Raw genomic sequence first — 18,060 nt, 5'->3', positions numbered from 1 at the left:
AAAAAGTTTGCGAAAAGATACAGTTCCGTTTTATTCGACACAAGTTTGTGTTTTGTTTTTGTTTTGTCCGTTTAGTGGAAAATCGCCTTTAGACATTCTTTTTCCTTTGCACAGGATACTTTATCTAAAAATGTCTGACAAGTGTCGTTTGTGTAAATCATGATTGTGTTTGGCTTTTATTTATCAATCCTATTTAAAAAAAACGGCCCTTACCTATACCTTAGGTAAATCTTATATGAAAGTACTTCGTGTATCAAGTCAACGTCGTTAGGTAGGTAGGTATATCAATAAATAAAAAATTGAGGCATGCTTTGCAAAGACCCTATGGGAGCATAATATATATCAAATTGTGTTAATTGGTACCTATAGGTCGGTATATGGACAAATAATATTGTCTATAATCCTTCACAGTAGCAATATAACACAGTAGATGTAAATGAATAATAAATAAATAAATCCGAGAATACTTCGTATATAAATTCTAAATATGCCTAATTTTAAGCAGAAATTATTCTATTCGCTTTTCCCAAATTCCTAACGGTTCTAGTCCAGTTGGTAGAGCTTCGGCCTGTGTCAAACCTTGATAACCCGGAAATAACTACACAGGNGTTTTTGGGAAGAAGAAAACGCCAACATAGATATTGGGTTGGAATAGAAAACACAACACGACCGTTTTCACTAAACAGACTCGAGTTTCAAAACACGTCGAAACTTTTTGATGTGACCGCTTTCGAGCGGGACCCGAAAAACAAAACTCCAACTGTCGCAAAACACGCCAGTCTTCAAAAAGTTTGCGAAAAGATACAGTTCCGTTTTATTCGACACAAGTTTGTGTTTTGTTTTTTTTTGTCCGTTTAGTGGAAAACCGCCTTTAGACTTTCTTTTTCCTTTGCACAGGCACAGGATACTTTATCTAAAAATATCTGACAAGTGTTGTTTGTGTAAATCATGATTGTGTTTGGCTTTTATTTATCAATCCTATTTTAAAAAAACGACCCTTACCTATACCTTAGGTAAATCTTAAATGAAAGTACTTCGTGTATCAAGCCAATGTCGTTAGGTACGTAGGTATATCAATAAATAAAAAATGGAGGCATTCTTTGCAAATACCCTATGGGAGCATAATATGTATCAATTCTATATCAAATTGTGTTAATTGGTACCTAAAGGTAGGTATATGGACAAATATTGTCTATAATCCTTCACAGTAGGTAGATATACAGTGTAGGAAAGTACCGATGGTCTATCAGAAGTTACGTGNTTCGTAATCGGACCACCGCCATTTTGTAGCTATTTTTATTACGAACAAAATCATGTCCTAAGCATTTTTTCGTACAAAGTCATCCCGCTGAGTTATTTAAAGAAAACTACTAAAAAAATTTTTTTTCACGATTGAATTGTTAATAATTTTTTTTCCTGATAAGATACTTTGTCAGCAAATTAGCCTGTTATTGTACTCCTCATTTAAAGTATTCCTATGTAGTTATTTCCGAGTTATCAAGAAAATGTCACCAACAGTAACTTTTCAGCCTCTGCCGACTGGAGTATTCTTGAAATATCGGGGTTTAGAGTTGCCAGATCGTATGGGTAGTTGCTAAATTTGATGGTCACTTTATTAAATATTCCCTATACCGAGGAGTTACAGATTTTAAGATATTAATTTTAAAGAAAAAAATTGACAGATGCAAGGGTCCGCGAAGATGCTAGTAACTCTTTTCAGGAGCGTGCTATCAAGTGAATTTTTGGTGCATAGATAACACTAAATTATGATATACCAACAAATTAAAACAATTAATACTAGGTGTTTCACTTTTGCTGTTATCTACATTTTGACGACTTCAAACAGCTATAACTTTGTTAATTTAAATGGAACACCCTGTAGTTTTTTACTCTGTCGGGTGCAGATTGAAATTTCCTTTCAAGCCATATAAGCATTGTTAGGATTGCCGTTACTACTTTTAGAAATATTTGCAATTTTATATTTTTGGGGCAGTTTTTCTCGTATCAGACCTGTTGTCAAATTGGCTATGACCAGAAACACTCCAAAAACAATTGACATTTGTCAAGTTAGTTGCCAAATCATTGTGACGTCTGTAATAGTTTTTGCTGAAAATTTAAATAAAAATGCCTGCATGGGGATCGGTTAAATTAAACTAATGAGGATTGTTTTAATTTGTTTATTATTTATGGACAATGTGACAAAGTAATTTCCAGAACATGTAGGGAATTTGTTGCTTTGCACATTGTTCATAAATAACAAACAAATTAAAATAATGTTCATTAGTGTAATTTAAACGATCCCTAAGCATTTTTATTTACCTAAATATTCAGCAAAAACTATTACAAACAATAATTTGACAACTAACTGGACAAATTTCATGTTATTTTAATTGTTTTTGGAAAGTCTCTGGTCATGGCCAATTTGACCAACATGTATGAAAACTCTCCCAAAAATAGAACATTGCAAATATCTTTAAAAGTGGTATAACAGCAACCGGAAGCGCCATACAGTTCTAAATATTTTAGCTGTGTTTGTCCTACTGCCTTTCGTAGGTTGCCAAATTTTCAGATTTATCGGATAGGTATTTTCCGAGATATAGGCTATTCTAAAAATGAGTATAAAAATTTATGAGTGATATAAAGGGTGATAGAATATAGAAAATAAGATATTTTTCTATGGGCTTATCGTCTTTTGTTCTAGAGATAACGGGTTTCAAAAAAAAATTTTTTAAACCAAGTTTTTACCATGACTTTTTCAAAAAAATAATGTATTACATTGAAAGTTTTTGAGAATGGATACATCACGGTTGTTAGTTTTTGATCATCTACCTGCTGGAGATCGATGATGATTATTAAGGCGATTAAATAAAAATCAAATTTAAAAAAAATGTAGGAGAATTAAATTATGGAAATTTTCTAAATATCGTCTATTTTCGATTTTTAAAACGGTGTTTATTAGATACCTTACCAAATAATGTCAAGAAATAGAAGAAAAAGTAGAAAAAACTGCAAAAGGTGATGCTATTTTGTTTCTTTTAATGTTCGGGCATGTAAAATATATAAAAAAAATTTAAATTCATTCTGTAGGTACCTACATACATATGTGTTTTCATTGACCTCTTAAAACTGTTTAACATAGGCCATTCATCTTTGTTTAACTCCTAACTCGCGATTAACCACAGTTTTATTTTTTTTTGAGTTTAAAATTTTCTCTGAAAAAAAATTACCTAGCAAAAATTAATTTATCAATTTATGTATTTTATTTCGATATGATATAACAAATTTATGAAAACGTTGTTCGTATAACAAGTAAGACTTAAATTAATTTGGGTAAAATTTCAGACGCCTTTACCCTTTACTTCTCTTATATTAATTTAACTTGTCGCGATGTTTTTTAATCCTTGGTATTATTATCGTCACATATACAATATACCTAATATATAGAACGAATAAAGAACTCGTCGCAAGAATATTGAAAAGTGTGTCAATTTTGAAATATCGCTGACCTAGTGGTAGCTAGTAGGTCGCTGAATAAGCGTTTTTGTAGTTCTGCACCCGCGTTAGAATCATGCAATGTTTCATCATGACCTTACCTATATATTTTATTTGCTTTGCAACCATACGTGTGCTTTTATAACCAGATCATTTCCTGTAGAATTATGTAATAAGAAAGGCAGTTATGCAGCAACAACTAAAAAAAGTATAACGCAATATTTTACATTTTTAAAAAAATATTAAAACGATTGGTTTCAACTGAAAATCATTTATTATAAAATAACTCAGTTTTATATTAGAAATTGTTACTTTTAATTTCAAAGAAAAGTCTTGTTATGCAAGTTGTATTAAATTTAATTATTTATTACATTCATCATGTTTACTAACGTTTTAATATTATCGCATTAATTATTTATTAAATTCATCTTAGATTGTAGTTAATTTTGCTATTTTTATCTAATGAATAATCGGATCCATAATAATTTGATAAAATGGTAGCTTCAGAAGAAGTAGAAGAATTCAAGTTATGTTTTGTGTTCATACTTCATAAATCATAACCTCAATATTTTAATTCTAAATTTTCGCTCAAGATATGAGACTAATTGTTAACAAAAAGATCAAGTTTTTTATGAGCAAATGTTACCATTTATTAAACAACGAGCGTAATTTTTCTAGTTCGGCCAGAGGCATCATTCTTGGTATTGAAACGTCCTGTGATGATACTGGTTGTGCAATTGTTGATACAGAAGGGAATGTTTTAGGTGAAGCATTGCACTCTCAACACTTAATACATCTTAAGTAAGTTTTAAAGTCATTGCTGTAGCTGTAGTAGGTTTAAAAACGTATATCTCTTCCTTGTTTTCTGATATTTTACCTGTTTTGTTCCAGCAATGGAGGTATTATTCCACCGATAGCCCAAGATTTACATAGAAAAAATATTGAAAATGTGGTCAGTGAAGCTGTTAACGCTGCAAATATACATTTCAGAGAAATTGATGCCATAGCCACAACAGTTAAACCAGGTTCATATATTTAAATATTTAAATTTCCACAATATGAGTTGTAAAAAAAAAGTCCGGTAAAAATTTTTGCTGTATTGCTTTTATGAATAATATAAGATTATTGATATATAAGTACAATAATCTATGTTTATTAATTCTGATCAATACATCACGCTGAAGAATGCGGTATTTCCAAAACAGGCGAAGGGTTGTTGTCTTTTTCTGCTACAGAATTACCAGATTCTGGATTCTGGCATTCGTATGAATCACAGGAAATATTTCCACAATCCCCATGACCAGACATCGTCTCCACATCATTTTCATCATTAGAGTTGTCTCCTGTACAATTAGGGGCCACCTCACCTGCAAACGCTTCAATTAAATGTTCCGGTTCACTGAGGTCACTTTCACTACTGCTACTGGTCAGCATTAAGGAAACGGTTGAATTCAGTAGGTTCGGCGAACTGATGGATATTCCAAGCGCTAACAGCTGGTGATTTTCCTCACATGAAGAATGGGATTTCTTTCCAGTCACTTGTGTTTGTATGGATGACACTGAAGATGAGCTACAAGTGGAACGATTTGTCAATGAATCTTTCAGACAATCTTCGGTGCAAGTATTCTTTGTCTGCACAAGATTGGTGCTGCAGCCTGAAGACACGGATTTTGAAAAGTTGTCGGAAAATGACTTCTCAGCAACATTGCTGTGGGACGTTGAGGGTATGGGGCTGGTACTGACATCGGCGTTGATTAGGCTTTGCATGTTATAAGTAGTAGCATCACCCTGATTTCCGATGCACAACGTCGATGTCATTGCGTTTCTAGACATTTCAGCAGCTAGAACTTCCTTGGATTCTTTAATCTGAGTAATGTATTGATGTTGTGTCGACTGTAGATGGTTAATGTACCACTGCTGATCGCGACACCTTTGGTAGAACGTGGGGGCTCGTACTTGGAATCGCAGAACTAGCGTATCCAGTGTCTCGTTAAGGTATCCTTCGCTGGCCAATAGGTCCAAACGGAAAAATCTGTTGTACCCCCAACATTCTCCCACTTCAAAGTCAGATGCAAATTCTCTTACGATATTCTTCGTAGAGTCCCTAGTTGCTTGGTGTATCATTTCCACCCTGTATTCGTACTTTGATGTTTCCGGATACCCAGCGCTGAGTTCTAGGAATACAGAGAGATAGTTACCTCTGACTACTCCATTACCATCAGGATAGACTTTCAAACGCCAACATAGTCCATTGCAGTTGAGGGGGGCGGAATATACGGGGTCCGATTTTTGTTGTAATTGCGCAAAGTTGTGCATGATGAAAGTGCTGTTATCATAGGAAGGCACAATTTCGCTGCAAAAAATATCTCCTATTTTATAACTGGAAAATAAATATTTTTTTAACGGTAATGGTTATGTAATACCTGTGGAAATCGGAAGGTACTGGGGCCGTTACGAAACTTGTCATAGGCTTCTTCCTAATGCTGTGTATCATTCTCAGCAACTCGTTACTTTTGGTAATCAGTTCGGATCTTGTGCTTGCTTGCAGTTGATGCTCTAGTTCATGCAATAAATGCTCGAGTTGTTCTGTTTCCTATTATACAACAAAAAATAAAAATATATTTGTAAAAATAAACAATCAAGAGGTAGTGCAACATCTAAGATCATTCTCTTCTCAGCACATCAACATCAGTAAGTTTGGAACTTATTAGTTCTCATAAGCCATAGGTGAAACGACGAATGAACGATTTAAACATTAGGATGTCTAACCTACAAAATGTATGTCATATCTCAAATAGGCTTGCCAGATCTCCGGGTTTTGATGGTACATTTTCGGTCTCCGGGTTAACATATCATTTCTCCGGGTTTTGTTTGTTGCAGGAAAATCGTGATTTTTTCGATATTTTCTGTTTTTTTTTAGACATCAAAATCCAAAATATATTTCCCCGGGTCACAAAGATATATTTCCTGATTTCCTTTTTTCTTTTAGACCTGTGTCCTTTTTTTTTTAAACCTCGATTTGTCCGATTGCAAGCAGAATCTTTTTTTTTTTTAGATGTCAATTATACAAACGGGTCATATCTCCGGGTTTGTCATGAAATAGATCTGGTAACCCTAGTCTCAAATGTCATTGTAACTCAGTACCTGCTGTGCATAGTAATTTCTTTATACCTACTGGCAAAGAGTGACCTACTAAACTCTAGGTACTACGAAAGCATGACTCGTTTTGCACTATGCAAAATAAACTTTTTCACTAATGCTATTTACTGAACGATTACTCAATCTCTCTCAGATTAATTATTTTCCTTTAGCTAAAAAGCTTATGTACCGTAGTACGAAACAAGTTAAGCTTCAAGGTGTCTACTGATTAGTAGATCACTCTTTGCCAGTAGGCACAAAGCATTGCTTTGGGCTAGTAGTACAGTCATTGAACCCTTTCACCTACGAATTCTTTGAAACTGAACTGATCGACTTGAAATTTGGCAGATAGTTAGAGAAAAGGTCAATGAACATTAGTGACATAGCGCCGATTGACGCTTCCACCCTGTTGGGGGTTGACACATCTTCTCGGGGTGGAATTTTTTTTTTCAAAAATAACGCTGGAAATTGAAGAGAATCAAATTTTGAGCAAAAAATATTCAAAGAATTTTTTCTCGAAATCAATAGTTTTTTAGTTATTCGCGATTGATTTTGAGTAAAAAAAAACACTTCTCAAAGTAGTTTTCGCGAATAACTCAATAACTACGCATTTTATTTAAAAAAAGTAATGAACAAAAATATAGCTTATAAATAAACAAAGAAAATCGTTAAAAAGTGTTGTAAGTCCTATACAAAGCGAAATATGGTTAGGGGAAGGGGACTAGTTTTGGGGGAAATACTCGAAACGATGTATTCAACGTCAAATAATGGAAAAAAGGATGAATTTTATGTGTATAACGCTCCAGGAGTTTTTTGTAGTACTCAAAAAGACCTTCAAAATGAACACTTATAAAAGTTAATTAGAGCAAAATTGAAGGAGTTATCGTCAAAAACAGATGGGTTGCTCATATTTTTTAAGGAAAAATGAGCAGTAAAAACACTACCATTTCCATCAGAATCGTAGACCCTTTATAATTAGTTTTGTTTTAGTGTTTTTCATACGATCCTGAAGTTAGACTGGTTTAGAATGTGTATATTTTTAATAATGTACGGGAAAATTTGAAAACGTATTGTTCATTATTCAAAAAAAAAATTGCCTTATTTATATAATAACTCTGAAACTATGAAAGATATGTAAAAAATGATAGACAACAAAAATGTAGCATTTTTTTCAACAAATATTCTTCTTTTTTTTTATTCCTATAGCATAAAAAACAAAGGTGATATTGCTGCTTGAAGTATCCATTTTAGTGAAAAAACGACCTGTCTCGAGCCCTTCGTACCTTTCCCTTTAAAAATCGAAAGTCTTAAAAGGTTTTATATGCAAACGATCTTACAGCTCTTGAAATTATCTTTATTGTAGGATACTATAGCTTCAAAATTAACCGAGTTATGGTAAAAAAACTAATGACATTTTTTCGGAGCAAAATAGGCTTTCTCATTTTTATATATTATATTATACAAATAAATTTAGTGTGATTATGTGCATCATAGCAATTTTTTTATGATTGATTATATTTAAAAATCGATTATAATAAAAATATTTTACATTAATATTGGTAAAACCGTAATTTATAAGAGTTGAAAATGGCAAAAGTAAAATATTCTTTCATAAACAATATAAGGGAATTTTTATTTTAAATTATTGCACAATTCCAAGATTTAAAACGTAATTTTTTATCATTTTTTAGCACAGGGGTGATTTATAAGGGTTAAAAAGATTAAAAACATTTGTGTTATGAGACACAAATTCTTTCATAAGCAATGAGGGAATTTTTATTTTAAATAATTGCACCGTTAAAGCATTCCAAGCTTTTAAAAAGTAATTTTGTATTATTTTTGTCAATACAGGGGTGGTTTTTAGGGGGTTGAAATGGAAAAATTCTTTTATTAGCTATAAGGTAACTTTTATTTTAAATAATTGCACGATTTAATCATTTCAAATCTGAAAAAAGTAATTTTTATCATTATTTTTGCATATGGGTAGTTTTTAAGGGTTAAATAAAGGGTCGAAAAGATCAAATATATCATAAAACTTGTTTGAGAATATGGAACATTATTTAATCTTTGTGCTTGAACAAGATTTTTATCAATAAAATGCTTAAAACTTAATTTTTTAATTTTTTTTTACTTAGGGGTAGTTTTTACCCCTAAAAAACAAAAAGCGGCAATCGGGCTTATGTCACTTTTGAACATGAGTCTAAGATGAGCCTTATTCTAAATTTTCATGCAAATCCATGCAGTTTCAAAGAATTTGGAGGTTACAGCTGATTTTCAGCTTCAATGACTGTACTAATAGATGAGATGACCAATGAACGATTTAATCATTTAGATGTCTACCTACTGGCAAAGAGTACAACTCTAGGTACTACGAAAGCATGACTTGTTTTGCACTAAGCAATAAATTTTTTCACTAATGATATTTATTGAGCGATTACCCAATGTAGCTCTCAGAATAGTCATACCCCATTAGCTAAAAAGTTTCTATCACGCGCGCTCGCTATGGGACCTATAGTGTAGGGGGTTATGTGCACGGAAAGTGCCAGATAGTATCTGTATTTGTATCTGGCACTTTCCGAGCATATAACCCCCTATGCTATAGGTCCCATAACGATTCGCACTTGTGATAGAAAATAGTATGTGCAACTCATTCGGAAAAGTTGCCATAGCGCCACTTGGGCCCGTGTGGCGCTATTGGCAACTTTTCCTCACTCTATACACAATGAACTATTATGTACCTTAGTGCGAAACAAGTTAAGCTTCATAGTGCCTATAGATTAGTAGTTCACTCTTTGCCAGTAGGCATAAAGCATTGCTTTGTGTTAGTAGACATTGAGTAACAATGACATTTAATATATGACCTTTACTTTGTAACAATATCTTTTTACTTGCCCTTACTGAAAGTAAACTATCATTTAATCTTTCCTCTAGGCAGTTAAAAAATATTGTCAAGAAAAAAAAAATGTGAAAATAAATAGATAATATCATATATCACTGTCTTAAAGTAACACACCTGAGTCAGTGAATCCTTTTGCCCCATTAAGGTCAAAATTTTGGTCTTCAGTTGAGAATCCAGTCTTGTCATCATCAAATCAACTGCATTTCTTATCTCGCGGACCTTCTCCTCCTTAGCCGATCTTACAGACTCCACATTCCTCTCAACCTCCTGGACGATACTAATTAACTCCATCAGTCTTCTTCTAAGTTGCGATACCTCATCTTTGATTTGTGTGACGTGCTGTTCGTACACCTCTTCAAGCGGCTTGAATGTGTGCCCCGAGTGAGTGCCACCCCATAGGGCGCACTGGTGGCAGATACAACACCTGCAAGTCCAGCAGTAGACCGAAAGCTTCTCCAAATGTGTAGAACATTTATCTCTGTCAGCGTCTTCTTTCCTGAGCGTGCTAACTGACTGCAGTGTATCGAGTTGTTGGGTGACCTCTTCCACCCACCGACAATTCACCAGCTCATGCAGGTGCAAAGAGGCCCTGCAGTGTGGGCACTGGGACCTCTGTTCTGTCAACCATCTACGTATGCAGACGTAGCAGCACAACTTCGAGCAGTGGGGGCACAGATGGGCGTCCCGCAGTTTTTCCATACAAATGAAACATCGAAATACCTCGGCTAATGTTGATTCTGAGTTAGAGTTGTAACATTCCATGATTTTGAGTGAGTCGGGTTAAAAAAACTAATAAATAAAACCAAGCTGTCGGGGTGACAGTAAACTGTATTTGACATTTGTGCCCAAGGCAAGGGCTACTTTTTTTATATACGTTTGCCGATGGTTCCTTAATATCAATAGCTAAGAATATTTCCTTTCTCTTTTATTGCAGCTTAGTGTAAAGGTAAGTTGCGTTAAATCACCATATTTTGGGTTCTCCTATATGCTCCAGCTCTGTGTCGGTTATGCAAAACTCCCTGTACATTATATTTGTACCAATATTTTTGTTATACAGGGTGTTATAAAATTCGCGGACACGGACTGTGGATCATATTAAGCTAGATAAGGTCATAAAAAAGTGTCTATGATTTTTCAATCAGACCAGTATTTTTCGAGATATAGCAGTATCAAATATCCAAAAATAATAAAAATATATATTTATAAATTTCAATTTTCAATCATTAGATAAACAATTACGACAAACGAGTTACAACAATTGTTCAAAATTTCCACCGTCTGCTGTTAAACGTACTTAAGAACATTGTGCTACTGCTCTAATGGAGTTGCGTATCACCTCTAGTGTTATTTGCTGTATTTATTGAAATAGGTGGTTCTGCAATTCATTCAAATTTGCCACTGGTGTTCTGTACACCAACGTTTTTAAGAAGCCCCAAAATAAAAAAATCACATGGCATTAGGTCTGGAGAACGAGGTGGCCAAGCAAATGGATCGCCTCTGCCGAGCCAATTGCACTGCTTCACCTGCACGATTATTTGGAGCTCCGAGAGCCATCAGCATATCATACTATTCACGATTTGAGTAATTGTGGCCTATTATTTTGCAGTTTGTATTGACAGGTACTTTTACTGTACTCTAATGATGTCAAAGTATTGATAAATGCTTTCTGAATTGTCATTAATTGTTATAGAGCTGTCTGTTTCAAACAATACAATAAATAACGCCAGAGATGGTAGGTACGCAACTCCTTTCGAGCTGTAGCACAATGTGCTGAAGCATGTTTAGTAGCAGGTGGTGGAAATTTTGGACAATTCGTTTGTCATCATTGTTTATCAAATGATTAAAAATTGAAAATTTTTATTATTTTTGGATGTTTAAAACTACATTATATCGAAAAATATCGGTCTGATTAAAAAATGGAGACATTTTTTTATGACCTTATCTAGCTTAACGTGATCCCACAGTCCGTGTCCGCGAATTTCGTAACACCCTGTATGTTCGTTTATTTCCTTCCAGTGGTAAGTCAAAGCCCCAATTGCAGACTTTTTGCTTAAATTCAATTCATGGATTGTTTTATTATTTTGAAATTTATTAATTGATTTTGGCTCTATTTTACATGGATAATTTATATAATTATTAATTAATAATTAATTCTCTTTTACTTTTCATTTTCTAATTATAAATTGTAGATAAAATACATATTATTTATATAAATGGGTTAAAAATCTATTAGGCCAACCAATATAGAGCGAAAAAAGAGGCTGTTTTTACACTTAAATATTACAGCAAATTCCATGTATTTCCTTTTGAAAAATACTTTGTAAATGAAAACCCAAGTGATTTCCCAGCAAAGTCGTGAACAATTTTTTTTAAACAATAAAAACTGCAAAAAAATTAAATTTTTTTGTTTTTTTTTATAATATCTCGAAAAATGGTGATGGAATTGTCTTACTCTCAATAGAATTTTTGTAGAGAATAAAAAAACCTATAAAATGTTTTTTTGTGCGACCCGATCGGTTCATTTTTTACAGAGAAAATCCAGAAAAACCTCTAAAATATACCTCTTTTCAAAAATTCATAACTCCATCAAATTTGAAGTTGGAAAAACAATCTCGTGGAAAATGACAGATAATAATATGTAGTTTAATCATTCGCAAGATGGTTTCTGTCCGATGCATAGTTTTTGCACAATTGCATTATAAACAAATTAGGGTCTTTTTTGCATAGCGTGGCAATTTATCAAAAATGGTCCGATTTAAATTCTGAAAATGGCATCTGAAAGTAGAGAACAAAATCTTCAATTTGTATAGGTACCTCGGATTTTCGCTTGGGTGGTGGGAAATATGCTAAAATTGCCCTTGAAAGTCGCCTGAAACGATCGAAAGTATGGGCAATACAATTGTGCAAAAACTATGCATCGGACAGAAACCATCTTGCGCACGATTAAATTACATAATATTATTATTGCCTGTCATTTTCCACAAAATTCTTCAAATTTGACAGAGTTATGAGTTTTTGAGGTCTATTTTTGAGGTTTTTCCGGATTTTCTCTGTAAAAAACAATCGAGTAGCACAAAAAACCATTTTATAGGTTTTTTATTCTCTACAAAAGTCCTATTGAGAGTAAGACAATTCCATCATTATTTCTCAAGATATTATAAAAGAACCAAAGAAATGTCATTTTTTTGCAGTTTTTATTGTTAAAAAAAAATTGTTTGCGACTTTGCTGGGGAAATCACTTGGGTTTTAATTTATTAAGTATTTTTCAAACGGTAATTTATAATTTAATGGCCTAAATAATCACCAAAAAAATAAATAAATGTTTATTTATTTCTGAATAATCAACACCCTGCAACTTTCTACCGAAAAAAATTAGGTGTGGGTTTATAATCATCAAATATTTTTTCATTTGCTATGAATCACAAATTATTGTTTTTTTATTAGGTTTGCCCTTATCTTTAAAAATTGGCACGACTTATGGCAAATACCTGTGTAGGCTGCACAAAAAACCGTTTATACCGATACACCACATGGAGGCACATGCTTTGACGGCAAGAATGCACGATAAAAGCATCGAATTTCCGTTTTTGGTGTTACTGATCAGTGGAGGACATTGTCTACTAGCCGTAGCAAAAAAAGTTGATAAGTTTCTCCTCCTAGGGGAAGGCAAGGACGATGCTCCGGGGGAGGCATTCGATAAAGTAAGGAAGCGAAAGCAATGATAAAAAAAATTTAATTTATATATTTTAGTTGGCAAGGAGAATGAAACTAAAAAATATTCCCGAATACTCTCAACTTTGTGGGGGACAAGCGATAGAAAAAGCAGCATTGAAAGCCGACGACCCTTTACGATATAAGTTCACGATACCCCTCTTGCAGTATAAAGATTGCAATTTCAGTTTTTCGGGTATAAAAAATCAGTTGCTATTACAGCTGTTCAGCGAAGAAAAAGAAGAAAGTGTGTAAATACAATCTTAGTACGATTCTATTTAACGTTTCTAATAGGTGGTTGTTTCAGATGTACCGCCTGACGGTGTTATACCGGGCGTTAGTAATTTGTGCGCGGGGCTTCAGTTGGTAATGACTAGACATTTATGCCATAGAGTTCAAAGGGGCATGGAGTACGTGGCTAGGAAGGGAATAATACCGCCCAATAAGCAAACTTTGGTAACGTTTTGTTTAATAAATTGGACATATAAAAACTGAATTGTTCCTGTAGGTGGTTTCTGGTGGCGCAGCATGTAATAATTTTATCGCTACCGGTTTACAAATGGTGTGCGACGAATTAGGCTATAAAATGGTACGTCCGCCTCCCAAGTTATGTACCGATAATGGTGTGATGATAGCTTGGAACGGAGTAGAAAGGTGAATTTATGTTTCTTTTCTTACTTTTCGTCATTGTTTAATACACCTCCAGAAAGCTCAATAGATATTTCGTAATCACTTGTGATAGCGTTTTTGATAGTAATGTTCCTCAAATCGTCTTAGCATAGATTCCTCAAAATTAGAATCTGTAGCTTTTACTTTTATTGGATTCTCAGACATAGACAATTAATTAAAAATATTTTGTGTTAAAATTTCAGTTAGTTTTATTATCCCATTTTTTAGTTATTAATGAAAATGTTGAAAAAATCACTGTTTTCTGCCTACAAAATTGATACCTCTCACAGGACAGGTAGTAAATAATTGTAAACAACAATCTGAAAAAATTTGATAAAATGATACATTTATAAATATATTCTTAAAAACAGTATCAGAATGGTCAATTACGTTCACGGTCCGCAGGGTATACAGACTATACAGTATAGCCTTTATAACTGTATTATTTTAAAAAAAAATTTCAGATTGTTTTTTACAATTATTTACTACTTGAGTTTTTTTCTTTTTTTAAAGAATGCAATATTTACGGAGATAGCACTCCCTTCTGTTTTGCTTAAAAATAAAAAAAAGAAGAGTTTTTGAGACAAATGACCTTCACAGTACTAAAGACAATAGTTCGACTTATCATCAGTAAAAATTTGGAATTTTTTTAACAATTAACAAAAAAATTACGACAAGTTAAAGTGGGAGGTATCAATTTTGTAGGGAGAAAACCGTGATTTTATCAACATTTTCATTAATAACTAAAAAAATAGGATAACAAAACTAACTGAAATTTTAGCACACAATAGAGTAATAGTGAGCATATATGGTCCAAATTTCAAATTTTTTTGCTTCTACGTTTTCTTAATATCGGTTTCCAAACTCGGGGGTCTATTTCATTTATTTCGATAGTAGGCTATGATTTCATGTGTCATTTTTGACTAGTTTTTAAATTATTCAAAAAAATTAAAAATGTTTTGAAATTTAACACCCTTTATTTTTTTAACGAAGCGTCTAGATAAAAACTTATAGGAAAGACCCCTTAAAATTCACCAAAGAATACGAGTTTTCATTATTGGTTACCATTTGTGAATCACCCTGTATAAACGTAGCTGTTTCGTTGGGAAAAATAAGAGTAATTCCAAGTGATTTGCTTCATTTAAAGGAATAATAATTACTAGGTATCTACTGGTGCTGCTATTAACATATTTTACATATATTTTTGTGTTTTGGTGAAAAATAGTGTATCTGCGTCCGTATTATGGAGGGTCTGTTATTAAGAGACGGTAGCGTTAAGAAAACCACATTGTAAATTCTAGTTTCCGAGGTGTCCTTAATGGAGGTTTTACTGTACCATCTTTTTGTAGGTGGAAAGAAAATATTGGCGTATTCGAAGACTTTGAACACATCGATATTGAGAAGTGTTCACCCTTGGGAGAGAGGTTGATAGAAGAAGTAACAAATGAAAGTATAAGCTGTAAATGGGTGAAACTGTCAAAACTAAATCTTCCTCAGAGTAGATGGAACACGACTGATTAGTTTTATTTTTATTGAATAGAAAATGTACCTTTTTTTAATTGTTTTATTAAGAAAACATCAGTAGCTCTGTTTAAAGCTTAATATTTAATTATACAAGTGATGGGCCTCGTTCTACCATGCTTTTTCTCATTTTTCCGTACAAGTCAGCCTTTTCTTTGTCTTCTTCTTCCGCTTCAAGATCAGCGAGAACGTCTAACAGTTTTCTCAATCTGTCCTTAACAAGATCCACATCCCCTGTACTTTCCTTAGCCGACATAGGGATGATATCACAGAACTTTAAAATTTTATTCGGACGCATTTCTTCCGGATAATTTTCAAAGAAGCCTACAAACAACTACGTTATCCTACAAATGATCTATTTTGATTTATTTACCTTTAAGATTTGTTAATTGGTCTTTGATTTCCTTGTATTTTTCAATGGATCCTTCCGAGTCCATCTTGTTTATCAAAAGCATGGACGGTTTGTTAAGCAAATCTTCATTATACAGTTCCAGTTCCTAGAAAAATATTTTTATAAATAAACTAAACTGTGAACAATCACGTTGATTAAATACCTTTATCAGTAACATAATTGTTTCCAAACAACTTCTGTGTGGATACTGCGGGCTCAATTGAAATCCGTGAATATCAATGATCATCAAAATCAATTTCGTACGTTCTACGTGTTTTAGAAATTGGTGCCCCATACCTTTATTAGCGTGAGCGCCTTCAATAAGCCCAGGTAAATCGGCCATTGATATTTGTCTCAAATCGCTGTATGTGAGAATCCCAAGATTAGGCCTTACTGTGGTGACTAAAAGATTTTTTATTTTTAACGTAAGTATACTAAGCATATAATCTTTACTTACAGGGGTAACTAGCGATCTTTGGTTTAGCTTGTGAAATTGCTTTCAAAAGTGTACTTTTTCCGGCATTTGGGAAACCAACCAATCCTATATCGGCTATTAGTTTTAGATCTAATTTTATTGGATAAGCTTGACCCTTGGTGCCCAAAAAGCCATTTTTTGGATGACCTCCAGTGCCACCCTTGGCTATAACGAGTTCTTCACCTTCTTCGTTCAGTTCACCTAAAGTGATCAAAATTTATTATACCTTCCTGTATAGTACCTTTCAAACTCAGCATACCTATTTTTTTTCCGAAATCAGTGATTAATGTTACACCCACTGGCACTTCAAACTTTAAGTCTTCACCTGGCGTCCCCAATATAAAATTGTGAGATGAATGTCTACCGTTTTTTGCTATATATCGTTTCATCTTATTTGATTTGAAGACATTTTCTAAAGTGATATTTTCCTTGCCTACTACAATAACATTCCCTCCTTTGCCCCCAACTCCCCCAAATCTGAAATTATTTTTATTTAAAAAAGTATTGTGTAATATTTAAATTACCTTAACTACTTTGGTAAACCATTTCCACCTGTACCTCCTTGAACAAAAATTCGAAGTGAATCTCTGAAGCCTGTGCGGAGATACTTTCTAGATATATGCTTGGCAAATACTACTTGCTTTAACTGAACCATCGTTAAGTATATATAGGTCAGGTATATAAATGGTTAAATATGAGAAAAACCACTTTTCTTTACTTTTTACTAAGATAAATACATTTAAAAAAAAAATAAAACAAGTGACCCTTTACAATTTGTAGAAATAATTTTCCTCTTCACTAAATAAATTACAAAAAACAAGGTTAGGTTCAGTTTAAATCAAAAGTCAAAAACATCTGCAAAATTAACAATTAGGGTGGGTCCACATAGCTCGAAATTGCCATGAATTTAAAACGGAACAAAACGGCTATTGGCTCCTTGATTGGTCGCATAGAATTTAGATCAAGTTTACATTTCTGTGATTGGTCGTAACCGATATGTGGTAGATACTCTTAAATTCGTTGTTCTTTTAAGTTGCAAAGGGTTGATAAATAATTTTTTTATAAACATTATTACATTGGCTCAGTGTTGACAACTGTGACGATTTTTCGTCAAAGTGATGATTTTTTAAGGGGAAAAATTGCTATTGACGAATTGACGAAGAATTTACTCTTGTGACGATTTTTTTTTCGAAGTACATTAGTGGACATTAATTTTCATTTATAATATTTGTATTTCATAAATAATGCCAAGAAATTGCATTAGCAATGACATATTTGTTAGAGAGGGATTGAGTGAAAGCAGAACATTATCAGTTGGTTCTGTATCTGGCATTTTTGCGCCTTTGTTAAAAAACCATGCAGCTATTGATATAGAAAAGAGAAGATGGAGAAACCACTACCTTATCATTTTGATGAGGATGAAAAAAAATAATTTTGTTTTTTTAGTACATTTTATTATCTGTTTTATAATCCGTTTATATAAACAACATGCAGTAAATTTCAAATTTGCAGCGGGCGACGAAATGTGACGAATTTTAAAGATCGTCATGAAGAAATTTGCGTTCTAGAGGTTGGCAACATTGCATTGGCTGTAAGCTGCAAGCTTGTTGGACCTTAGTAAGTCGGCTCTTTTAACTTTTTTTTATATGTTATTGTTATTACTAGACTTAACATATCCTGTTATTGTTGGGCATCGCCTGTTGGATATGTATTTTAAATAAATAAATAAATAAATACCCGAAAGCAGCTTAGATTTGTGTATCA

The 18,060-nt window shown here is 33.2% G+C and overlaps 2 protein-coding genes across 3 annotated transcripts; one reads left to right on the top strand and one right to left on the bottom strand.

Moving 5' to 3' along the window:
- The first annotated feature begins 4,043 nt into the window (after positions 1–4,043).
- On the top strand, positions 4,044–15,527 carry LOC108913619 (probable tRNA N6-adenosine threonylcarbamoyltransferase, mitochondrial). Its single transcript, XM_018719187.1, has 7 exons — positions 4,044–4,293; positions 4,384–4,517; positions 12,974–13,230; positions 13,280–13,487; positions 13,548–13,696; positions 13,749–13,894; positions 15,259–15,527. The coding sequence occupies exons 1-7, from the start codon at positions 4,088–4,090 to the stop codon at positions 15,428–15,430; spliced, it is 1,272 nt and encodes a 423-aa protein (XP_018574703.1). The 5' UTR covers positions 4,044–4,087; the 3' UTR covers positions 15,431–15,527.
- Positions 15,428–17,087, bottom strand: LOC108913620 (GTP-binding protein 10 homolog). 2 transcript variants are annotated; one of them, XM_018719189.2, is made up of 6 exons: positions 16,830–17,087; positions 16,556–16,773; positions 16,279–16,497; positions 15,985–16,223; positions 15,804–15,927; positions 15,428–15,754 (listed from the first exon to the last, which is right to left on the bottom strand). In XM_018719189.2, exons 1-6 carry the CDS (start codon positions 16,949–16,951, stop codon positions 15,519–15,521), a joined length of 1,158 nt encoding a protein of 385 aa, XP_018574705.1. In that variant the 5' UTR covers positions 16,952–17,087; the 3' UTR covers positions 15,428–15,518. The 2 variants fall into 2 exon arrangements, with proteins under 2 accessions (XP_018574705.1, XP_018574706.1); XM_018719190.1 differs by having other exon boundaries at positions 15,432–15,754; positions 16,827–16,917.
- Between the last annotated feature and the right edge of the window lie 973 nt (positions 17,088–18,060).

Source organism: Anoplophora glabripennis, unplaced genomic scaffold (genome assembly GCF_000390285.2).
Source record: "Anoplophora glabripennis isolate ALB-LARVAE unplaced genomic scaffold, Agla_2.0 scaffold914, whole genome shotgun sequence".
In the NCBI taxonomy this organism is placed as follows: domain Eukaryota; kingdom Metazoa; phylum Arthropoda; class Insecta; order Coleoptera; family Cerambycidae; genus Anoplophora; species Anoplophora glabripennis.
This window is presented reverse-complemented; position numbering and strand designations above follow the sequence as displayed.